The 24,935-nt window shown below is 45.1% G+C and overlaps 2 protein-coding genes across 9 annotated transcripts in view; one reads left to right on the top strand and one right to left on the bottom strand.

The window, feature by feature from the left end:
- The window catches only part of GOLGA1 (golgin A1), a 39,252-nt gene extending 24,641 nt beyond the window's left edge, over nt 1-14,611 (top strand). For 6 of the 8 annotated variants that reach the window (XM_035112863.2, XM_035112859.2, XM_060270529.1 and 3 more), the window contains 11 exons: nt 1,084-1,179; nt 2,535-2,690; nt 3,364-3,459; nt 4,958-5,038; nt 6,638-6,740; nt 6,996-7,156; nt 8,110-8,268; nt 8,792-8,851; nt 9,419-9,565; nt 10,911-10,997; nt 11,765-14,611. In XM_035112863.2, the coding sequence (XP_034968754.1) occupies nt 1,084-1,179; nt 2,535-2,690; nt 3,364-3,459; nt 4,958-5,038; nt 6,638-6,740; nt 6,996-7,156; nt 8,110-8,268; nt 8,792-8,851; nt 9,419-9,565; nt 10,911-10,997; nt 11,765-11,845 (1,227 nt within the window). In that variant the 3' untranslated portion in view covers nt 11,846-14,611. The remainder of the gene's footprint in view (nt 1-1,083; nt 1,180-2,534; nt 2,691-3,363; nt 3,460-4,957; nt 5,039-6,637; nt 6,741-6,995; nt 7,157-8,109; nt 8,269-8,791; nt 8,852-9,418; nt 9,566-10,910; nt 10,998-11,764) is intronic. The other 2 variants (XM_060270524.1, XM_060270528.1) reach the window with 1 other exon arrangement.
- ARPC5L (actin related protein 2/3 complex subunit 5 like) lies at nt 14,469-24,334 on the bottom strand. The gene is made up of 4 exons (XM_035112872.2): nt 24,083-24,334; nt 17,474-17,546; nt 16,295-16,471; nt 14,469-15,113 (listed from the first exon to the last, which is right to left on the bottom strand). The coding sequence occupies exons 1-4, from the start codon at nt 24,244-24,246 to the stop codon at nt 15,051-15,053; spliced, it is 477 nt and encodes a 158-aa protein (XP_034968763.1). The 5' UTR covers nt 24,247-24,334; the 3' UTR covers nt 14,469-15,050.
- Nucleotides 24,335-24,935: the final 601 nt, after the last annotated feature.

Raw genomic sequence — 24,935 nt, 5'->3', positions numbered from 1 at the left:
GGGAGTAACTGTGTTCTTCAATAGTTCTGCTAGTTTCAGTTCCATTTCCTTCAGGTCCCTTTTTGTTGTTGGGCAGTTGTCATCCTGGGGGGGATGTTGTGACTTCCTTGTAATTCAGCACCTCCTTGGTTAGTGCCATCTTGATTGTCTTGGTGGCCTTTGTCTGGGATGTGCGCTGTGTTCTGTTGAAGTAGGGAGATGTTGTGGTTCGGTGTTTTGGTGGTAGTAGTTGTTGGGTGTTGTGGAATTATAGAGTTGTACATGCGTTGTTGATTGGTGGCTTTCTTCCCTGGTTGTTGCGTTGGGCACCTCTGGTTCCCCCCCCCCCATTGTAGCGGTGGCACAGGGACCAGCCAGGCAGCGTAGTTAGTGCTGGTCGCCCTCAAGAGCTCCATGTGGCCTTGGCACTTGCCATCTTGCCTCGACAAAAGTCCCAGGTGTTCCCATCTTATACTTGTGCATCTGGTTATTCCTACTTAAGTGCAGAAGCTTACACTTGTACCTATTGAAATTCATTTTGTTAGTTTGGTCCCAGTTCCCCAATCTGTTAAAGTCACTTTGAATCCTGTCTTCTGTGGCATTAGCTACCCCATACAGTTTAGTGTGATATGCAAATTTGATGAGCATCTGCTCAATTCCTTCATCCAAGTCATTTATACACTGAACAACAACAGGTCCAGGACAGAACACTGCAACACCCCACTTGTCACTTTTTTCCAGGGTGTTGAAGAAGTTCCATTAGGGAACACTCATTGGGTTCAGTAATTTGTTTATGCATTTGAGGTGTCAGAAACCCAATGAAAGAATTATTTATTTATTTTATTTATTTACTGCCTTAATATCCCACATTTTCTCCAAGGAACTCAAGATGGCGTACATTATTCTCCCCCTCCTTATTTAATCTCCATAAGAACCCTGTGAGGTAGATTATTTTGAGAGGCAGTGACTGGCCCAAGATGACTTAGCAAGCTTCATGGCCAAGTGAGGATTTGAACCCCAGTCTCACAGGTCCTAGCCCAACACTTTACCTGCTATACCACATTGGCTTTCAAAGAAGGTTCTCTCTGTGTTTTTTTTTTGTAGGTGAAAGATCTAGAACATGCACTACAGATTTCTAATGAGACAGCAGCAAAAAGTAAAGAAGAGATGGAAGAGAAAGAGCTGCAGATCCAAAAACTGGTGAGTTTAGGGTGGCCTAGCCTTTGGCAGTGCTTTTCAGGATGTGAGGGGGAAGGAAAATACTTACAATAGCTCAATGTTCCTACTTGACTTGAGAGCTTTAGTAGAGACACGTGAGCAAGGCAGGCCTGTGGTCACTATAAGGCATCCATAGGCAACTCCAAGATCTTACTCTGACAGTGGAACTGGAACTGTTAGCAACACCACGTGATCTGCATTTGTAGGAAAATGATATTGTAGTGTGGCAGCACTCGCACTTTTGAACTCCCTGCTCACTGATGTCAGACACGTGCCTTCATTCAAATCTTTTTGACACCTGCTAAAAACCATTTTGTCAAGGCAAACCTATTCTAGACATGTAGTATATTGATATGTGTGATAATCTGCTTTTTAGCTTATTGCTGATTTTGATGGTCTTTTGAAGGTTTTAATTCCCCCGACCTGATGATTTCATTGTTTTATTCTTATTGTAAATTGCTTTGAGCATCACTTTTTTACAGTCAAATGGTATAAATTTTGTGAAATAATAAATGAACTACCAGGACCCCCATCAGATGTCTGCCCTAGATTCCCCATTTAGATTATTTTCACCAACACTTCCATATTCCACCATGCCCAGAGTGATGCATTGTGGGAAATGAAAATGGCACCTCCCAGATTGCAATGCTGCTGCTACTACTGCTGCCTCCCAGTTTGTAAATGCTCCAGGGCCCACTCATGTAAGAAGCGGCCCATCAGAGAGTTGGGTTTTTTGTTTTGTTTTTGCCCTTCCTGCATCCTATTCGAGTTGCAGAGAAAGGCATTGTGGGTTTTTCAGTTTGCTTGTTTTTCCTAAGGTTCTAGCCCTCAAGAATATAGGGGAGAATCTGGAAGTGTTTTGCAGGCTTTTCTCATCCCAAACTTTCTAGGAGAATGGTTTCCTGTTTATTTCTCAAGCCTCACAATAACATTCCCCTCACCCAGGGAACCTGTGGCCCTCCATATTTTAAATCACAAATCCCATCATTCCTGACTATTGACTGTGCCGGCCCATGACTGATGAGTGTTGGGAGTCTGACAACTTCTGCAGAAACACAGGCTTCACACCCCTTCCCTCCATTCCTCACTCTCTGCCTTATTGGTTCTGACCAAAGCAATTTACAGATCTAAAAACAGACCTGAAAAGAATTTAAGAATCAAGCATGTGAATGGGAGTAAGCCATTTGAATTAACATATATAGATATATGTTAAGACATATTCATATAATTTTATTTCATCACAGTTTTCTGTTCTGAGCAACCTGCAGAGTTGATGGAGTTTCAATACTAGATTCTTCCCCCACCCCACCCCTCTCTGTCACCCTGTCCTTTCTTAGCAGCGAACAGATCTGCAGCTGGAGAGAATCCAAGGGCAGGAAGGCCTCTCCACTGTGCAGCACCAGGGCACAGAGCAAGTTGGGAGGCTGCAGGAGCAGATGGCAACCTTGGAAGCTGCCCAGGAGACAGAAAGGATGGCTGCGCATCAGACGATGGTGAGTCCTGCTCTCTTTTTCAGAGCAACTGTCCATCTTCTCTAGCCACTTTTGTTCTTTTCTTTAATAAGATTTTATTAAAGCTTTTCATAATACAATATAATTTTTAAAAAAACAAAAACTGGAAGTGGAAGAGAAAGAAAGTTGCAAAGCCATCTCTCAAAGGTAGATCTTAACCCTTGTCTCACACAAAAAGGGGTGGACCCTCAACTAGGAGCTTCCTTTTCTTCTCCCAACCTCCCTCCATGAGAGATCTTCCTTTCCCTGCCCCATCAGCTTCATGTGCGTACAGTAGAGGACAAAAAACAACAACAGCAGCAGCAACAAGAAACCAGAAGCAAGAGGAAAGAAGAGAAAGAGAACAGGAATATAAAAATAACAAAAGAATGAAAAAAGTTTTTTTTTTTTAAAAAAAAGGAAAGACAGAGAAATAAAAAGGGCTTCCAATTATCCATCTGTATCTCTCTCTATATATATATCTTGAAATATTCCAAGTATTCATTCCAGGTTGGTACCCAGCTGTTTCTCCTCCTGCTAGGCGATATTTTCTGAGTCTGGATCAACAGTAGTCTTGCTCCAGTCCAACATAACTTTACTTCCAGTGTTGAGAAAGAATAAATCATTGATCTTTATTCCTACATGAGTCCAATGTTTTGTTCTGTTTTTCATTCAGAGCCAACTGGAAAAAGAAAACGAAGAATTGAAAGGCAGATGCAAAGACTTGGAAAGCTCCTTAAGGAAGCAAGAATCTGAATTGGAAAGGCTAAAGGTATCTGTGCTCTTAACATTCACATCCATCCAGCCTGTTGGAAACTTGTATCCTGCCTTTTTTGGGTTAAGCAAAAGCTATGCTACTAGTGCAGCAGAGAAGAGAGGGACCCTGAACCTAAACATGCTAGCTTTGACAGCCAGTTCAGTCAACTTGCAGATGTTTTAATGGGTTTTGTTTTGCAAATGTTGCTAGCAGATTGTTGCAAAGGCTGCCTCTGTGAGCCGGCATCCTTATATACCTGAGGTGGGGAGCTGTGGAGCATGGGTCTGAAAGCTGAATGCAGCCCTCAGTGCTCTGTCTGGCCCTCAGAACTGACCCCAGGCCTCACTCCACACTGCCCCACTTTGCCCCCTTTCAAATATTATTGCTGTGTAAGTGAGGGGGTTTTGTATGTTGATATAGCAGCTCAGGAGTAAAAGGTTAACTTCCCTCTCCCCAGCAGCATTGGCTATCAATATCAGTTCCTTGGAAAAACTAAAATACTTTTTAAAGCATTTGAAGGGATGAGGGGGAGAATGAGGTGTGTGTGTTAAGTGTGGCTACACCTACTGGTGACTTTGGCCCTGTCCACCACTGGCATGCAGCCCTCAGAGGGTGGGCAAAAGGTAATGTCACCTTGAAGGTCAGAACAGTAGTCTACCCTGAACTGAGATTTCTGCTTTCTGTTTCTATCGTCTTCCTTTGATTAAAATGGACTTTGATTGTGAGAAGGGTAAAAAGAGTAATGTATGGTATTGTGTTGTTTTGAATGTTTGTATGTGTTTGTTTGATATTTTTAAATGTGTGTTAATTGGAAAATTTAATAAATTGTTATAAAAAATAAAAAAATAAAATGGACTTTGATTGCATCCACGGTTACTTAGAGGAGGCCCATTGAAATTGACGGATATGACTTAACTGGGGTCTATTCTAGATCCAGCGGGTGGTGCAGTGGTCTAAACCACTGAGCCTCTTGGGCTTGCCGATCGGAAGGTCTTGCAGTTCGAATCCGTGTGACGGAGTGAGCTCCCATTGCTCTGTCCCTGTTTCCGCCAACCTAGCAATTTGAAAGCATACCAGTGCAAGTAGATAAATAGGTACCGCTGCGACAGGAAGGTAAATGGTGTTTCCATGCACTCTGGCACTTGTCATGGTGTTCTGTGCGGCAGTAGCGATATAGTCATGCTGGCCACATGACCCGGAAAGCTGTCTGTGGACAAATGCCGGCTTCCTTGGCCTGCAAGGCAAGATGAACGCCGCACCCCATAGTTGCCTTTGACTGGACTTAACTGTCAAGGGGTCCTTTACCTTTACCTATTTTTGAGTAGAACTTGGCTGGATACAACTCTCTGCCTTCCTTTCGTTTGGGATTTGGTAGTCAGTTTGCCAAGGTAAAGTAGGCAAGTATTGTGGTTGGGAATATGGCCTTTTCCACACCACAGTGCATGGGTTTGGGGAGTTTTCTCTCATTCTGAATCCACCATTCTCTAACCCCAGGATTCTTACTGCTTTGCAGGCAGAATTGAGCAGAAGCGCTGAAACCACCCAAGCCCTGGAGGAGACGCGAGGGCAAAGGGAGCATCAACTGCAGCAGGAGGTGGGCTCACTCCTTTGGCACCCCACAGTGGGTGTAGCTGGCCTTGTCTTCAGGATTGGCCATGGCGGGAGGCTGCATCTGAGTTGTCTGCTTACTGGGTGTGACCTTCATCCCAGCCATTCATTATGTTGATATTGAGAGGTCAGATCAGAGCCAATGCAAAGAAATTAGTTCTGGCCCACCACAAATGACTGCAAATCAGGCAGTGATAGGGGACCATTTTGGAGATGGGCAGGTAGTCTCCATAATAGCTGACAATCTAAAATGGATGCTTTTGTCTTGACTTTACGGCCTGGGTTAACTTAACTGTTCCTGGTAACCAGTCATTTCAGTGACTAAGAAAAATCCCCTTCTGATAGAGTCCTCCCCCACCTCTTTGGTTTTGCACCTGCTCCCTGCTGTTTATGAAGTGGGGGTTGTGTTTGGACAGAGCTTTTATCCAAAGCAGTGGCTTTGGGGACCAGGGCTTGTTCTGCTATGAAGCCAGAACTTTTCACCATAGAAATCTGTCACACTTCTTCACGGAGGCTCTGGAGCAATTTTTACCTTTGATCCTTCTTCACCTGTTACATATTCCTCTAGCTCCAGCAGGGTGCTGTAGAAATTAAGTCTGGAAATGGTGGGTTCTTACCCCGCAGATTTAGGAAGATACAGAAGAGGTGTTGATTTACGTTTGGAGGTTCAGCAGAGTTAATGGTACAATCAGGATTAATCAAGACAAAGAGAATTTTGAGGAGAAACAGCTTAGAGAGGGGAAAGGGGTTCCAGATATTTGGGGGTAGGGGGCAGTGTAGGGGAAATAGATGCTTGGGTGAGCTTGTGAGAGGAGTGGGGGGAAACATAAGAACAACCTGCTGGATCAGGCCAGTGGCCCTTCTAGTCCAGCATCCTGTTTCCTTAGTGGCCAACAGATGCCTATGGGAAATCCACAAGCAGGACCCGAGCACAAGAGACCTCCCCCCTCCCATGGCTTCCAGCAACTGGTATTCAGGGACATTACTACCTGCACAGCCATCGGGGCCAGTAGCTATTGTTAGCCCTCTCCACAGGTGCCCTGTGTTGCTTGCATCTCACCCGTGAAAGTGTGAACAGCCTTTTGTCAAAAAGCACCATGTGTTGAGGTGAGATCAGGGGAGGAGGGGACCTTAACTGTTTTAGATCCGAAAGCAAAGACAGGAAATAGCCACAAAAGCTCATTGTGCAAATGTTTCAGCCAGCCTGGTGCCCTCCAGATGTTTCGGACCACAACTTCCATCAGCTCAGCCAGCACATTGGACTTGAAGTCCAAAACATCTGGAGGGCCCCAAGTTGGCAAGGGCTGACATTTGTCCAGTGTCATAGTAGGTAGCATACGTGGTTGTCTGGACACTTCTGCTTGTACATGCTGTTACACCAGATTTTGCACAATAAGGACACCATCTTTGGCTGCCATCCTCCTTTTATAATATAGCACTCCAGCGCCCAGTGTAAAACAGCCCTCGAGTGGTTCCAGTGATGTTAGATTATGATAAACATTCATTTTGGAATGTCTGAAAAGAATGACTGGGAGCTACATCCCATAACTGTCCATGGCCTCCCTTTCCCCCCCTGGTGGCTTAGCTTGTGGATCTGACTGTGCTGTTGAATGAGAAGGACCTGCTTATTGCAGAGAAAGCAGAGGCACTTCTGAAAGCAGAGGAAGAGCTGAAGCACTTAAGGCAAGGTAAGACCCAGCAAAGCTTCATTTACTTGCAGCAAGGAGGGTGATGTGGCTCTCCAAGTGCTGTTGGCCATGAATCTTTTGCTGGGTGTTGTTGGGCTAGTCGTTTCCCTCTCAGCCTAGCCTACCTTGCAGGGCTGTTGTGAGGATAAAATTGGGGGAACAGACTGAATGCTTCTTTGACTGAGTGCTTATTGATTAATGACTGCATCCCACCCTCTCTTCCCTGCCTCTAAACTGGTTTCCCTTTCCTTCTAGACTACGATGCACTTCTGCTGCAGATGGACCAGTTGCAGTCCAGCCTTGAGTTGTGCCAGCACCAGGCCATGGAGACAGAAGCTGCGGCAGAGAAACGGATGAGTGCTTTGCAAGAGCAGCTACAGTACCAGCAGGAGCGCCTCTTAGCCAGCGAGAAGCAAGTAAGCAGCTTCCCCCTCCTTGGGCAGGGCGAGCCCTTAGCCTTTCTAAAAGCAACACTGTGACTTTTCCTCTTGAATGTTCCTCTCTTCAGTGCTAGAACACTGCAGCAGTGGGGAACCTCCAGCCCATGGACCTCCCCATTTAGTACACTGGAGAATTTCAGATTTCAGCCAAACCATAATGTCATTAGGGGGGAAATGGGACACACACACACACACACACACACACACACACACACACACACACACACCAGTCTTGGTCTGCTGTCATCCACCCTCCTACCTACTTCCTTACAATTGGGGACAGGAAGGGCGGGAACAACTCAGTGTCGCCTCCTTAGTTTTTGTGTTGCCTTGGCAGAACTCAACAAAGGCAAAGGTGGAGCCAAAACTAGAATGTGTTGACTGTGGCTCCACCTACTGTGACAGATTTTAAAATCCCAACAATTTTGTTTTCTTTTTTAAAAAAAAACTGACAAGTTTCCAGCCTTATGGATGCAAAGATGCACTTGAGTTTGTGGGCAATGTCTGATGAAATCTCAGAAGCCAGAAGGGTTGCTATGTAAGATTTCCATGCCCTTTATAAATCCTTAACACTTCCCATGATTGTGGAAGCAAAACACATACGTGTATATGCAAAATAAACACAATTTATGCAGGTTTTCGGAATTTGGGTTACCTATCACAGGTGCGCTGCTTCTACCTTAAGCTTTCTTTAATCTGTTTTGGAGGTGCCAGCACAGCCTTTTGACCCATATTGGCTGCTTGTAGCTTGGTGCAGCTATTATTCCTGTGGTTTTGGTGCTTGCTTATCTCTTCTCACCCACCCTGCCCCTTCATATGTGGCCAGGAGAAACCTACTTGTCCCAAGTCTTTTCAGGTTGTACACTAGCTCTCTTTTTGTTGCCTCTCTGATCTTGCTAAATCCAGCCCCTGTTTTTACCTCATGCTAGGCTGCTACTTTAGAACTGACTTCTGCAGCCCTGAAAAAGCATCTGTGTCCCTCTGAAGATGGGGAAACAGAGCCAAACGGGGAGGTGGCTGCCACTGATATTGTCCAGCTCCAGAAGGAAAACAGAGACATGGAACAGCAAATCGCAGAGAAGAACAAGGTGTGGGTTTAACTGTTCATAAGCCTCTCTCCTACTTTCCCCCTGCTTCCGGTTGTTTCTGATATACCTTGGTTGTTGAACAGCTTGACTCCCAAACAAATTGGCTCCCGAACGCCGCAAACCCGGAAGTGAGTGTTCCGGTTTACGAACTTTTTTGGAAGCCAAACATCCAATGTGGCTTCCACAGCTTCCAACTGAGTGCAGGAAGCTCCTGCAGCCAATCGGAAGCCGTGCCTTGGTTTTTGAACAGTTCCGGGAGTCCAAGTCAAAACAATACCACCAGCACCCAGTTTAAAAGGCCATACATAGGTTGTTTAATTAGCCAAAAGCTTGGGAGAAGAAGGATGTTTTTGCCTGGCACCTAAAGATATGTAATGAAGGTGCCAGGCGAGCCTCCCTGGGGAGAGCATCCCAAAAGTGGGGAGCCATTGTGGAAAAGGCTTGATAGTTGAGGTGAAGTGGCTTTTACTGATGGCCAGACTTGTGAACTGACGTTCTCTCCCTACCCTTTCTCCTCTGGTAGACAATAAAGCAGCTGCAGCAGAGGATGGCAGAGCTGAAGAAAACCTTGCAGAAAGAATTGGTGAGTTCAGCTTATGCTGAATGGCAGTCTCTGTCATTATCATAGGGACTAGTTTGGTGTGTGTCACTGTGTGCGCGTGTGCATGCCATGATTTTAGCATGCAAAGGGGGGGGGAGTGCTGAATTTGGTGGCAGAAGTAGAATTCAGTTTCTTGAGGATGTCAATTTCCCCAAATTTTATTGTAAAGACAAGTTTCTAGCACTTATGGGGATGAATATATGCATCGGTAATACTACTGGTGTTTTGGAAGCCTGAGTGGTGACCTGAATTTTCTCAAGTGTTGTTGGGGACTAGCTAGCATAACTGGAACAAATGATCCAAATTAGTGAGCGCTTGCTGTGAATGAGCTGCCCAGTTTGCATAATTTATGGAGGTTACTATAGTCGCCCGGGGGGGGGGGGGGGCGGGCAGAATTTAATAGTGTGGCATATATGCAGCCCCAGCAGGGCCCTTTTGTTTCTTGCTCTCCAGAATGGCCTTGGGGGATGTGAGGCCTGGCTTCAGGAGTGTTGGACATGACGGCTTTGCCTGTCCCTTAAAGCTAGCACTGGCTTTTGCCCTTTTCAGAAAATGCGACCCGATGGTGAGGTCCCTGAAGTCCCCACTGCTGCCTTGACTGTAACAAACAACTCCGATCTGAATGACTCCCGAGAGATAAACTTTGAGTACCTTAAGCATGTGGTGCTAAAATTTATGTCCTGCCGGGAATCAGAGGTAAGAAAAACATGTTTTACTGACAATGCCATTTTAACTTGTCCTCATCCTCCTGCCCCGCCCTCCAGTTTCCTCCCTCTTTATTTTGCTTTTGGCTGTGAATCAACATGCCTCAGGTAATAAGTTCCATGTGACTTCCACTGAAGCTGAATCAAATGTGAAAACATAAGTTCAAATTCAGAATATTTTTGCCTGCCACCTTGATGAAGCATACATACAAAATTAACCACAGTAAGCTAGTACCTCAGGGATCTCAGCTTGGAACACAGAAGTCTAGTCCACTATTTTCTACTATATATTTTGGAATGTGGTTTGTCCATTTGTTCTCTATGGATTCAACCACCTCTCCAAATACCACATTTTTCCGTGTATAAGACACACCTATGTATAAGACTACCCCAATTTTTTAAACCCCAAATAAAGAAATTAAGTTGTTTAGCTTTTTTGGGGTGGGGATGGGGGAGGTCACTTTTGCCAATCGCTCACCTGCCTGCCCGCCACTGCCAATCGCTTGCCACAGCCACTGCCGATTGCACATTTTGCCGCAGCCGATCGTCTGCCCGCTCACCGCCACCAACAGCCCACTTGCCACAGCCGCCAATTGACTGCCCGCCTCGCCACAGCTGGTAATCGCCTGACCAGTTGCCGCAGTTACAGCCAATCACCAGCAGGCCTTGCCGCAGCCACCAATCACCCACCCAATCGCCGCTGCCAATCTCCTGCTTGCTGCTGCCATTAACTGCACATCCCCCTTCTGCATTCACTATCTGTGTATAAGACAACACCCAATTTTTGCCTAATTTTTTAAAAGCAAAAATCATCATCTTATGCATAGAAAAATACAAAACCATCTCCAAACACAGTACAAAGGTTACTGAGGTGGAGGCAGCAGTCCTTGTCAGTATTTGCCATTTCGAATCAAGATGAAGGGTTGAAACATCACTTTGGACTCTGTCCATTTTTTGGCATAGATTCAGTGCCTAACTCAGCAGGAGGGTTCCCAATGTGGGGGCAGTGGACTTTGTCACCATTTAGATGTCATTTTGACTCAAGATGGCAGATCAGATTAAACCTTAATAAGCATTAGGTTCCCCCACAACCCACACAAATTGATTTGAGACCAGGTCATTGTTCTCCAGGTCAGGTCAGAGCCCTGCGTTGCTGTGTGGATATGTTTTTGTGTGTGCACATAGCCCCCAAACTCACAGCAGCACCAGCATTTCCCACTAGTAGACACTAAGAGTGACAAGTATTCTTCTCTAGCTAGTTGGCTGTACCTCTGTGATCAGATCTGTAAGGGGTATACATAACAATCCATTGCGACTCACCAGCTATTGCATTTCAGGCATTCCACCTGATAAAAGCCATGTCTGTGTTGCTAAACTTCTCTCAAGAGGAAGAAAACATGCTCAAGGAAACCTTGGAGTATAAGGTAAGACTTTGCTTGAACTCTTACAAGTTCACTTGGGCATCTTCCGTCATTTGATGACCCCTATATCAAGGGATAGCTTGGATGCGTGAAGCAGGCATTGTGGGTCTATGTGCCAGAAATGGAGCTTTTGTTGCAGTCCTCCCATCACATGTGCTTTGTGAATCTTCTTTTTTGATTTGGGTCTCAGCCACATTGCCATTAGCATTACAGGGTGCATGCATCAAGTATATTTATTTAAGCTCAGTATATATTTAAGTATATTTAAGTTCAGCCCTTTTTCTAATGTGCTTGTGAATTGCTGCTGCTACATGGCAATGGGTCACCTAGTCCTAGGCCATATCAAGGGTATGCAGCTCTTCTTTGCACTTCTATCAACTCCAGAGTTGACTTCTTTCCATGTATACATACATACAGTACACTGTTCAGAAGTCCATGTCCTGGTGCCTCCTCTGTTCTTCCTGGCTGCTGATGGATTCTTGTATCTGTCCTCAAAGACCCATGCTTAATTTTGTCTGTATTGCATTATACTTAGATTGCCTCCCTGTCACTTTTCTGCATTAGCTTCACACCCCAGCCTGGCCTAGTAATAGCTTTTCAACCTATATATCTTTGTGGAATCTTTCAGGGTATCAACTTCTTGCTCCCCATTTTTGTTCTGCTGGGACTTTGCAGATGCATATAGCTTTATTCAGATTTTCCACCCTCATTTGTCCCTAATGTTTAGCTGCTCAGTTAACGGTGTGTCTTTTTTTGTGTCCTTCTGCCAGATGTCGTGGTTTGGGTCAAAACCATCTCCCAGGGGCAGCATCCGACCCTCCATCTCAAGTCCAAGGACTCCGTGGTCGTGAGTGCCCCTCCCTGACCCAAGGATGTGCTGCCTGCCTCCAGCTGCTTTTTTTTCTATGAAAAGGATGCTGCACCCACCAGCTGAGGTGGTGGTGTCTTTATTGCTGTCACCACAGTATTTTTGTACAAGAACTTTGAAAAATTGTTTACAAAGCTGTACTGTAAAAGGAGTGTCCTTTGCTGCAGCCTGACACCCCCTCTCCCTATTCCATCATTTAGTGATAACAAATGGCCCTAGCTTCTGAGGCCTTGTGGAACCCAAGCGGTTGTGTTTCTGGTGGCAGGAATTAGCAGCATGGGGCAGCTTCTGTCACAAACAGAAATCCGAGTGTCGTATGTCGAGGAACAAGTGCATGTGTCTGTGTTGCACTTACATCATTCCAGAAAGTGTAGAAAACCTTGCTGGGGTGGGGTGGGGATGGGGAGCAATTCTGCTCTCAGACTGATAACATCTCCCTTTCTTCTCAGAACTGCTTCACCAAGGCTGACTGAAACTGCTGGTGCATTCACAAACAGCCCCATCTGCTTCAGCCCAGGGCCAGCTTTATTTTTCTTAAAAGAAAAATGATTAAGTGGTCTTCACAAAGCTTTCATGTACTTGCCTTACCTTTCTAGACGAACATAGCAGGTTGCAGAGCAGAAGGAGGGTGGCGGCCTCTCATTTTTAAAGTAAAAACAGTAAGGTGACGAGGTTGCTTTGAGAGAACATTTTCTGTTTCACCTCTAGCTGAATTTGCTTGCAGGGAAGGGGGCGGCGGAGAGCTGCAGGTGCATCAGCCTCTGACATCATATCCTAGCTCCATTTCAGCAGCAACACTAGCAATCCATGTTGCTTCTTTTAACAGATGGGGAGCTCCTCACATAATCACAGTTAATTTTTTTTACACTATTTGAAGGTAGCAGTCAGTTTGGCTCATTAGAAAGAAGAAACGAAGTACATGACCTTGCTTAAGAATTCTTTTTTTCTTTAGTTATTAAACCAAACAAAAAAGCCCTCCACACCCACCCACCCCTATATTTTTTATTAACCAGTCTATGTAAAGATACTGTCTATTCTGTACAGAACATCAACCATGTTAAGAGAGCAGTTTTAATATTTTGCAGTTTTAATATTGCCACTGCATATTGCTAAGCTACAGTATATTTTTGTTTACAAAGTGCTTATTAAGAAGAAAAAATCAGCCATGGTGGAGTTGGTTTTTCTTAGCAAGAGCACAGCGTAAAATTTCTACTGGTTGATACTTTATTGTATTTTCCCAGAGTCACCTTTTTTTAAGGTATTGTAAGGAAACCCTCTTGGGCAGGACTCTATAGTAGCCTTAGTGTTGAATTCTTTTAAGGTATCAGAGCAGGAATGAGGTGTGTATATTCATTCAACGGTAGCAACCAATGCACTTTTTCTCCTTGTACAAAGAAAACACAAACCACCTTTGGAGTGTATGTAGAAAAAAGCTTTTATGGACACTTGGGAAGTCCATTCATTCTGTGTACATATGGACTGTATTATGTAATGGCTTGTAGAGTCCTAATTGTGGTGCAATACATTTTTAATTAAAACTTGAGGCAACTTAATTATCTTCGTGCTTCATGGTATATACTTAACGTAGCATTGGAGGTTCCAAGCCTTGCCTAGGGTTGCTTAATGGAAAAGTTTTTCACTGGGCATGTGGAATTAGTTCTCTCTTCTCTTTTTAAACATAGAAGAGGCAGGCTTTGTCTTCCTGACAATGTGAACAGTCCTCCTGCCATCTGTCTCCCCATTCAGGGTTAAAAACCCCACATCACCTTTCCTGCCAGGTGCCTATTTCAACTGCACTGCTTTACTTATTATCCCTACAGTCCACTTGCAAGTCTATTGTGCAGGTTCCTGAAAAGAATGGACTCCATTCTCAGCTTCACAGTCGAAGCAGCACTTCACCTTCTCAATTTCAAATTAAGAAGGTACTATACAGTACTGTGTTTTCTCTGGGCTGTAATACTTTACAATACAGTAACAGGGCAACCTTAAAGCAGGATTATAAAACCAAGCTGTCTTGCTTTTAACCAACCTCTAATGGCGCCACACTACCCTGCAAGAACAAAGGGTCCTACTTTGTGGGCTTCCTAAAGGCATCTTAGCAGCTGCTATTATGGAAACTAGGCTTTGATCTGCTCTAGGAAGACTTGTACAGTGTGTTATTTTGACAAAAGACTCCTCTGTCTACCACTATCTTTGGGGGGGGGGAGATGGGCAACTAGTTAGCAGCTTGAGATTAGTGTCTGAATGTGGAAAATCTGGATTCTTTTATATATATATATATATATATATATATATATATATATATATATATATATATATAGCAGACTACTGCTGCCTTGCACCTTATCAATATCAATTTCAGCTTCCTCAAACCCAAATGGTGCATGACTGAAATACAAAAGCTAAGCTTCCTAGGCAAGAATGTATGGAGAACTAAGTAACATCCATGGGAAAAAATGAAAGCTCTACCACACAGTAGCAGTAGGTTATTTTTTTAAAAAAACAACAACAACCTGGCAGAGAGAATGTGTGTGGGTGTGCATAATGTATATGTTTGGATGTATAGGCAGAAAAGAGTACAGCCCACTCCCATTAAAATCCATTGCTAATTATTCTCACCATCCAAGAACTTTATTTTGAAAGAGCAGCAGGCACTTTACATGAAACCAACTTCATACTTAGCCCACCAAGTCTCAACTATGTACAAAAAGCTCTCTTGCATAATAAAACCCTTTTCCAACCCCCAAAACATGGTCTTCTCGTTTTGCATCTGACATCACAGCTCCCCACCCCGCCCCATTCGAAAATCCCAAATAATTGTTAAATTTAAATTAATGTCTCACTCACCCACACACACTTGGCTAGAGCAGTAGCTGCTCTGGAAGCAGGTGCTTGCACACAAACGGGCTGCCCCCACTTCCCTTCACAACACACTCCCCTCCCAGCTCCTGCCTTGATAGTCAGAAAACAAGAATACATAAAACTGCCCCACCACCACCACCACCTCTGTTTAAAAGGACACTGTTCCAAGAGAGGGAGGAAGGACACCCTCGCCTGCCACATACACACACAGTATTTCAGTAGATTGTGGTTCCTAGAAGAGTGGACCAAAGTGTCGGTGTAGCCAGTACTTCCTCCTGACTCCAGCAGAGTTCTTGGTTTCTCAATTCCAGAGAACATAAAGTCTTTTAAACAGTTTTTCGTGCAGTCAGGACTCTGACTATGGAGCCTAGGCCACCTACTGCTAATGCCTGCAATTGGAAGAAAAATAAATGTTATTTTATGGGCCAATTCAAATGAGGCAGTGAGTGACCCCAGCAAATGAGGCAGTGAGTGATAAGCATTTGTGCTCACCCAATCTGCAGAACTTCTAAAAAGGTCCACCACCTCGTCATGTAAGACCAGTTAGTTTTATGGGCTGACTAACCAGGCTGTATAAATCTCTCCTGTTTCTTTTTTCGTTTCTTTTTTTTTTTTTGGGTGGGGGGGGGAGAACCAATCAGTTTTCTGCTGACTTTAATGTTGCTTTTTTATGTGGAGTTCACTGATTCCCCCTTATTGTTAGCCCTTTGGCTCTATGAATCACTTTACCCCATGCCCCAGGCCAGGCAATAAGATAGGGAGAATGCTGTGCTTGAATAGACGAGGATGAGAGCTTCTGCTAGTCTTAATTCAGAGTCTTCTGTGTTTGTGGGATGGGGAAACCATAAGCAAGGCTTGCCTCCCTAACCCTAGAGTTGTAATGGCTTTAGGCAGGTGCAGCTTCTTACCCTCAGGTGGCTGAATTTGCTCTTGGAAGCTGTGAGAAACCGCAGCAGAAGGCAGGCTTCATTTCTTTGCACTTACAGCCCTGCAGAGTGGTGCAAGCAATGGTGCACAAGCTAGGCACTGTACCAAACCTCTCTTGGAAACACCTTGCTGCTCTGAGCCTGGCAGGTCACACAGAAACTCTTCTTTCTAAGCTATCTGATTTCACAAACTCCACACTCCCCGTCCCCGCAACATCAGCCCACTTTGGGCATAAGCTGTCGTTTCCATTGGAAACGAAAGCAAGCAGAAACAGGTTTCATGTTGTCATGAGAACACAAAAGTCGTCCGTCCCCAACCCGCCCACTGGTACATCTGCACCTCTTGAGAGGCAAGTATTGAGTATCTCTGCATTGCCAACCCTGGAAGAGTCACTAACAGAAAGGCTGGTACAACATTTATGTCTTTCTTGCCATCAACTCTAATTTTGTATGTTGCATTTTCATCCCTCCATAGTCTACATTTCTCAAGAGCCCCTCCCCTACCTCGCCCCAATCCTCATCCTCTTGCAGGCAAGAGTGTTTTGTACAGGTGGGCGGTGACAGGTCACTGACCCTTCAAAAATAGACCTGACCAGCTGAACCATGTGGAATAGGACCTCCAAGTTGGAAGAGAAATCACCTACCTTTTCATGCCACTGGAGTAGTATTGCACTGCTATTTTCTGTTGGCTTTTCAAATCCTTTATAAATGTACTTCATTAACAAGTCAATACCGTTGCTGTCTAAGGAGTTCACAGCCTGCTCAATCTCACTGCCTCTAAAGGAGGTCAGAACCTTCAGCACCACTTCCTGGGCCCGCTCCTGGAGAGACAGGCAACAAGAGAAGAATAAGACCGCAAATACAACCCAACTGATACCAGCTGTTTCCCAGGAACTCACTTAACAGCAAAGACAGGATCCAGAAACAAGTCTTTTCATATTACCAAAAAACACACTCGATCAGTCTTTCCCAAACAGGTCAATATTGACCTTATGGGGTCAATAGGGCAGTGAATGAAGATCTAGAGATCAAAAAAGGAGGGGTGGAAAATAAAACACATGGGCATGTATAGAGTGCATCTCCCTTGTCAATGAGAAACCACTGTGTTTTATAAGATTGTTCCACAGTACTACAGTATTATCTTTTACATTTTATGATACCTAGTAATGGTGATTAATGACTAATGGATGTTGATTAAAGGAGGAATGCTCAGAACCTTCTCTGACAAAAAAGATACCCTTAGCTTGGTGAACTTTTGATTGACTGCTGTTATATTGGTGGTAGCCACTGTTATTTTTCTAACAAAAAAGGGGCTGGAACTCACCATGAACTTAAAATGGCAATGGTGCCCACCTGAGAGGTGCCAGAACTAAGTTCTGGTGAGATCTGGCTGAAAAAAGCCCTGGTAGTAGCAAGACATTGGGAAGAACCATGCCCCTAATATGTTGGAGCTGTGGCATCAGGAAGGGGTGGAAGACTCCATTTATGAAGATATATGGAGTAGCTTCTTTACTTATACTGCCACAACTAAGCGTAACTGTAACACAATCTCTGGAAAGATGTTCTTGGAGGATTAAAAATGACACTTGTTCTTCCTCTTCAATGAGGATGTCAAGACTTTGGCAATGTGGGATTTGTTTATGTAATACTGACACTCTTGATGGCTTGTGTTGTTTTTTTAAAAAATAAGTCCAATACAAAAAAAGGGTGCCCTCACTAGTGGGAGACAGCCACCTACATTCTAGTGTTTGTACCCAGAAGGTCTCCAGATTCTAAGCATTTCTGATTATCACGACAATGACCGCCTCCAGGATTCAACTTACCTTTGCTGCATGGTTCTTTGTGTTGACAGGAGAATTCTGTAAAGCCGCGTGGAAAGCTCTGAGCATATCACCTGTGCAGCCACGTAAGTCAAGGAACTAAAGCAATTAAGCTGACCCACACAACACCCACAAAACCAGCACCCTGTACCAGGCCTGGAAATTTAACCAGGGTCTCTCAGCACTTGCTGCACAGTGCCACATTAGCTAGACCCAATGACATCAATTTGGGCACTGGCCAACCCTGAGGAAACCCAACCATTGCCAGGCAGCCTACAATTCCATCTAGTAAAGGAAATGCTGACGACCTGGCTTCTGCCACTACAATCCCTAATTCACCAGTTACAGAACCGAGCATCTGTTGAGTGCGTGTGAGGCAGGCAAAGATGCCCCACAAGGTACTTCACTTATCAAGCAAATAAAGGAAAAACATTGAAGCTGGAACCAGTCTTCCAAAATTAGAACTTGCTCCCCTCTCCCATGCGATGAACACTATTTAGTGCCTTTCATTTTTTGTTGCCCTGAAATTACTCCACAAGGAATCCATTAGAATCTCCTTCACACAAAGCATCACTGATTGCAAGGAAGGCCTCCTCCCATGCCAAGGTCAATCTCCTCTACACTTATTAAAAGAAAGTGCTCACATTGTAGTTGACAGGAAACCCTTTATCATCCAAAGCAGAAGTGACAGCCATCGGATCAGGGAAACCTGATGTCTCAGACATGCTTGGAACTTATCAGTATAACTCTCCCATTATTACAACAAATCTGATTTTGTTAATCTTTCTCCTTAAAGCTTCTTTAAAATGATAATAATAGTATGTTCCACTTATGCGGCTGCCAGGATACCGAGGAATCAGAAAAGACACCAAGGGAACAGTAGACAAAAAGGCTGCATTTATTATTAAATTTCCACAAACATACTAAAAATTAAAAGTTCCCCTTATTTATTTATGGTTGTCTTTACTTTACTTAGCTGAAATCAGTGAAGACTGAACTCACAGCAGCAGTGAGCTGGTGTTACCAGTGGCTGCAAGGCATTTAAACCAGGGGTCCCCAAACTTTTCTGGCTTCGGGCTGGAAGGCGGGGGAGCGCACAGCCGTGTATGCCCATGCGCAAGCGCAAACGCTATTTCTGGCACACTCCCGACCTGGAAAGCACCGAAAATAGCTTGTGTGCATGTGCAGAAGCCTCCTCCGACCCAGAAGTACACCGGAAACGATGCTTGCGCATGTGCACAAGCTATTTCCGTAGCTTTTCCGGGTTGGAAGTGGGTAGCCGCGCCGGTAAGAGTGGGCGGTGGGGGTCCCCAGGGGCCGCATAAAAGAGCCTCGCGAGCAGTATGTGGCCCCCCAGGCCGTAGTCTGGGGACCCCTGATTTAAACCCATACAAAGTTCAAACCTTTCACTAAAATGAATTAGGGCTGCTAAACTTGCAAAGACCCGTCTACACATACACAAACACATGTTTACACCACATACACAAAAAAAGAAATAAATAGCCTGCAACCAGTCTCATGGCTGGCACACGTATAAGAGGACTTCCAGCCTTGACACCAGTGAGCAAGTAGCAGCCTACATACCGGTAGCAACTAAGGCTATATTTTTTTGCCTCTCAGGGAAGTAGCCTCAAATGTCCTTTCAGCTAAATGGTGGTGGGAGATGGACTAGAGTGCACACACACACACTTTCCTCAAATATACCAAGCACCCCACATGAACACCACATACCCAAATTTAAAACTAGCTATAAGAAATTGAAGACTGCTCAACCTTCTTAGTTGGTCTTAGGCTTCTAACTAGAACATTTGCAGCTAGACAGTAGCAAGAAGGTGAAGTGATTTCTTCAATATGCATGAGGCAGTTGCTAAGGTGAGTCCCACTCCCTACCTATACAGTCTTCTCAACTACCTGATACCTGTTTCTTCTCAACACTCTTTTAACCAACACAGGATCTTTCAAATTTTCTTGTACTCACAAAAACAAGTAAAGCTACCATAGAAACATTTTGAGTAAGGTGCTAAAGGTCAGGTTTCAGATCACCAGTTTGGAAGATTAAACTCAAGTTTTTAAAATAGCAAATACACAACCGTACTCCTCGGCACCACAGTTCTAATTTACTGTCACATCCCAGTACACAGGCCAGTTTTGCTGTGAGACCAGGAATTCCTTCAATCCAATCACCAAAGTTATACACTGCAAATGAATTTGCAGGCAAGGGTGGAAAGGAAAACCTCTGGTTACAGTAAGTGGTAAAGAAATTTTTGTACAGACTAAATGAGACAGACATCCAAATACGCTAGCAGCACAGAAAAAGCCTGTGTGACCTATGCATGTTACATAATTCAAATTTAAAAGACATTGACCTCTTGATAAAAGCAACAATCTGGGTTATGTCCCTCGGAGGTTGGCAGCAGAGTTATTCTGATCATCTTTATACCAGTTTAACTCTATTCATTCAGCGAAAAGTTGCAGAAAACAGCAGGGAGTGGAATACTCTTTTCCTGCATGTCTCTCAATGGTTTGATTTAATTCACCAGTAATGGTGATTTCACAACTTGGCAAATCCTGGAAGAACAGCACCCAAAATGTCTTGTTTCATTCACTAAGGGATGAAGACTAGACCCTAAAGCACCCACAACACTCACTTAGTGTTAGAAACTCAAGATATATAAACTAGGCACCAAATGGGTCCTTAAACCAAGGTTTCTGTCTCCAAAACGGAATGTCTAGTTGCCATTTTTGGGCAAGACATCTTGAAAAGTCTTATTTTCCAGTTTTGGACGGACTATGATTATCAGTTAAACATCTGGCTAGTTCAGAGGACAACCTTGAGCTAGGTTAAAAGCTTTGAGAAGTTAAAGAAGAAAAGTCACTTGATCCAGGGACAGTCCACATTTGTATTGGCCTATTCCTACCTCTTTTCTTAATGATGATATGGACCATTCATAATGTAAGAATATTCTTCACAACTGTGAGCAGGGCAGTGGGATGGGCAGTGGGGTGGGGTAAATGAAGACAAGCTACAACAATTAATTATAACATTGTTCACTGCTTCAGCTCAGGCTGCACAGAAAAAGCATTTTGGTTCCTGAAATTCATTCTGATTGTGCAGATAAAATATAACTGATAGAATTCTACAGGATGTGGTATTGGTGTGTGAAAACAGTCAAGAGCCAATGATCCCACGGCATGCACTTCCAGGTGGTGGAGATGTCAGGTCGCAAGTGGCCAAGAGCCAGGTGCAAAATGCAGCTGGCCAATTTCAAACACTACAAAACTACCCTCACGTGCAGCAAACCCATGTTTTTCAAACTTCACACCTCTACATGGAATACCTTCTAAGCAGATCTGTCTGTAAAAGAACCCCATTCATATCTGGTGAAGAATACATTTGCATTGCAGATACGTAATCCTAAAGGTTACTGCACTGTAACCCTGCACTGCATCACTGTAGCCTCACACAAACCTAAGGCTGTACAGTCATACCTCATGATACGTCCACTTCATGTTGCGTCTTTTCAGGTTACGGACGAACCCGGAAGTTTCAAACTTTCAAAGCATCTCATCTTGAGAATCTCAAAGCATTTAACACTTCTGTTCATAATTCTGCCATTGTGAGTCACATCCCCTTCATCTCATAATGCTTATACAGTGGTACCTCGGATTACAGACGCTTCAGGTTACAAACTCCACTATCCCAGAAATAGTACCTCGGGTTAAGAACTTTGCTTCAGGATGAGAACAGAAATCGCGCGACGGCGGCAGAGGGAGGCCCCATTAGCTAAAGTGGTACCTCAGGTTAAGAACAGTTTCAGGTTAAGAACGGACCTCCAGAACGAATTAAGTTCTTAATCCGAGGTACCACTGTATTGTTTATTTTAATTCCTGAATCTATGGGGTTATTCTTACTGGAAAGATACACATGCCAACTACTGATAGCAAAAGCAAGCAAGCGGCTAGGACAAACCCAGCAGCAAATATACTGCTTGAACCCACGAAAGAGCTATTGATTCTGTAACATGCGGCCTTTCCTGTCCTTTGTAGTGCATCAGCTGTCACTGGCCTCCTTGGAATATTACTGACAGTACAAGGTCACACTTTAAATACATTATTTCAGTCTCTCAGCAAGCACTGTCCAAGACAGAGCTGCATCAATTCAGCTCTGGTTACATTTCCACATCCTTTTTTTGGAGCAAAAGCACACACTCATATTTTAACATATTTCTTTCTCTCCTGGAAATGACAGAAGCAATAGCTTCCTGACCTGTTGGTCTCTTAACTGGACTTTCTGCTCCTCATCCCAGAAAGCACAGGCTCCCATTTCACCATTAGACACAGGCAGGGCCACATTTGCCAATTCCGGCTGGCACAAACAAGCCCGCCCCTGTCACCAGCACCCTTCAGAGATCCAGTAAGGCAAGTGCCTTCTTGCCAAACCTGATTCCATGCATGACGGAAGCATGCCTCACGACCCTTACGCATGTTTTTAATTGCTTACACACTGTAGAAAGCCGCGGGGTAGGGCTAACCTCATACCACGGTGACCTGCCCTGCAACGTCACCTGGTCTCTACACACTCATAACCCTTCCCCAACAGAGCATATTCAGATGCACACACACCCATTTTTCAGACAGTGTTTCTGCAGGTATTTGCAGCTCCTCAGATCACTCACACAATTTGCCAGACCCAAGCTGCCTCTCCTTGTAATGACTAGACATGAATGGCTACAATCAGCAACCCTACAAGTACTGTAAAGCAACTTCCAGAAGGCTACAGGCACTAAGGACCAACCCTTAAGACAGTTCCTTCACTAGAGGCTGCTTCACCCTACCCTTGGCAATTTTCAAATGCCAGTTCCATCCATCCCCCTCCCTTTTCAACCTCTGACTTCTTAAAAAAGGATGAGCAGACCCTCTGATGGAAGCAAACATGGTTATTATGAAGTCCATTACTGTACTAGGACTCCCTCTCCCCACTAAATGAAAACATAGGAAGCTAAGGGTTGTGCACAACTAAGTTCTGCTCAGACCACTGAAATGAATGAACCAAGAGTGACATGCACATCAATTTCAATGGGTGTAGGACTAACACTGGATACAACTCTAGATATCTTATTAGACAAAAGGAGAGACAGTGTTCGGATGTGAAGCAAATTCTGACAGGATAGGCCAATTCCAAAAGGGGACAGTCAGAGATGAGGTGTTTAGGAGAATGAATACATTCTCAAGGCTTTCCAGAGTTTCACAGTAGGGTAAATGGCTAACTATGCACTTGCCTGATCTTGCAAAGTCTACATTCCTCCTCAGTGATAGTTGCTCAGAGAGAGAGATTGATAAGCAGTGAAGTGGGCGGAAATATTCTAGGGAGGGGGGAGAAATAGAAGAATGGTGCCTTCTCCATAAGAGCAGCTACAAGAAGAAATTCAACCAACTCCTTAGAATCTATCAGGGAAGGAAAGATCAGGCAAAGGAGGACAGTCTAATACAGTGGCCTTCAAACACTCAGTACCCATTACTGAGTCCATTATTCCCTGTACTGTCCACACTGACTTGCAGCAGATATCCAGGATTTCAAACTGGGTTCTGTCCTAGTCCTACCTGGAGATGTCAGGGGGAAAATATCGGACACTTTGCATGTAAACCAAAGACTCTACCACTGAGCTACAGTCCTTCCCCTATATGGTAAAAAAATGAGGTGCCCCCTCAATTCACATTGCACTTAAAGGAGAATCCCTGTTCTGGGTAAAATTGATGTTTTTTCACAGATTAATACAAAGACAATGGGAAGGAGGAAGAGAAGAAGTGGGAAAGATGAAAGCCCCCAGGCACATGGGGAGAAAAGGGTTTAAAAGAATGCCCCACGAAATACAGCAGGGAGGAGAATGGAGATGAGAAGCAATGGCCCATATGGGAGAAGAGGCGGAAAGGTGGGCAGCAGAGAAATGCCCCAATGCACACTGGGGAGAGGAGTAGTGGGAAATGAAGGCATTGAGGCACACAGAGACAAAAGTGGGCAAAAACAAAGGGATCTCCAAAAAAGTAAGGGTGTGGGGGGGATAGGGGGAGGTTGAAGAGAAGCAATGCCTAAGGCACACGGGGGGGGGGGAGTAAGGCAGCTTCTTACGTTCCTTTTTTATTTAGCAGTCCTTGCTCAAACAACAGAACATTAACTTTGCATGCAGAAGGGCCCTAACTGGATCCTCAACAGCATCCCCAGGTAAGGATGGGAGAGATCCCCCTGCCTCAAACCCTATTAGAGAGCTGCTGCCAGTCCGTGTGGACAACACTGAACTAGGCAGACTGACGGTCTGACTCTGCATTAGGCAGCTTCCTGTGCTTCTATTTAAAAGCATATTTTTATTCAGCACCAACATTTCACTTTATCTCTAATGGGGGTGGACCACAGCTGAGAGGCACAGCACATGCTTTGCTCGCGAAAGGTCTCCAGTTCAATCCCCAACGGCATTTCTAGGGAGGGTTGGAAGACTGGAAGACAGACAGACAGACAGACACACACACACACCACCCGGCTGCCTGAAACCCTGGAAGGGAGCCTTTGCCAGTCGACATCGAGGGGCCTCCGGGGTCGCTTGGGCCGAGAAAGGATATTGCCGCAGCGCCGCCTCCACCTCCGGGCCGGCTCCTCCCTCCGCCTCCGCCGCGCCGGCCCCGCTCCCCGCATCGGCGCCGTCGGGCTCTTCCACGAAGCGGTTCTCGTCGAACTGATCGATGTCGAGGCGGCGGAAGCGCGAGGAGAGCGAGCTCCGCGCCATAGCTGAGCCGGATGGCAGCCGGGCACTCTCCCGAGGCGCCGCCGCCACAGCCACGCACGCCGCCGATGCTACACTTCCCTCCTCAGGACAGCACTGGCCGGAAAAGGAAACCCCACCCGCCCGCCTTGCCAGGGCGAGGGCGGGGCTGACTGACAGGCGCTGCCAACCCATCCCCTGGGCGGGGCCTTGCCTGCGGCGAGGGCGAAGGGCGGGAAAGAGCGAGGAGTCGAAGCTGCCGTTCGGTCTGTGTCGCTCCGCCTCCAGCCGGTCCTACCCACCTCCCCGCTCGGAGCAGCTCTTTCTCGCTCTCGCCCCCTTCCCTTCGATTTGGGATTCGAATTAAACGTGCACCTTTTAAATAAAGATGCGTATGCGTGTCCGCGGCCTCAGTTCATATACCACAGGCATGTCCAACAGGTTGATCGTGATCTATTGGTAGATCACTGGATGGCTGCGGTAGATCACTGGTAGATCATTGGCTTCCCGCAAAGAAGCTGAACAACTGTGGCTCCCCTAAAAAAAGCTCAACATTTTACCCTGGAAAACCATTTTATCCCTGAAACAACTCAACAACTTTGACCCTCCCCTCCCCCAAATGGGCCTTCCTCCTTCCTGAAAAAAGCTCAACAACTTTGACCTGGAAAAGGTGGTAGATCACTGCCAGTTTTTAACTCTGTGAGTAGATCGCA

This window comes from Zootoca vivipara, chromosome Z (genome assembly GCF_963506605.1).
Source record: "Zootoca vivipara chromosome Z, rZooViv1.1, whole genome shotgun sequence".
In the NCBI taxonomy this organism is placed as follows: Eukaryota; Metazoa; Chordata; class Lepidosauria; order Squamata; family Lacertidae; genus Zootoca; species Zootoca vivipara.
This window is presented reverse-complemented; position numbering and strand designations above follow the sequence as displayed.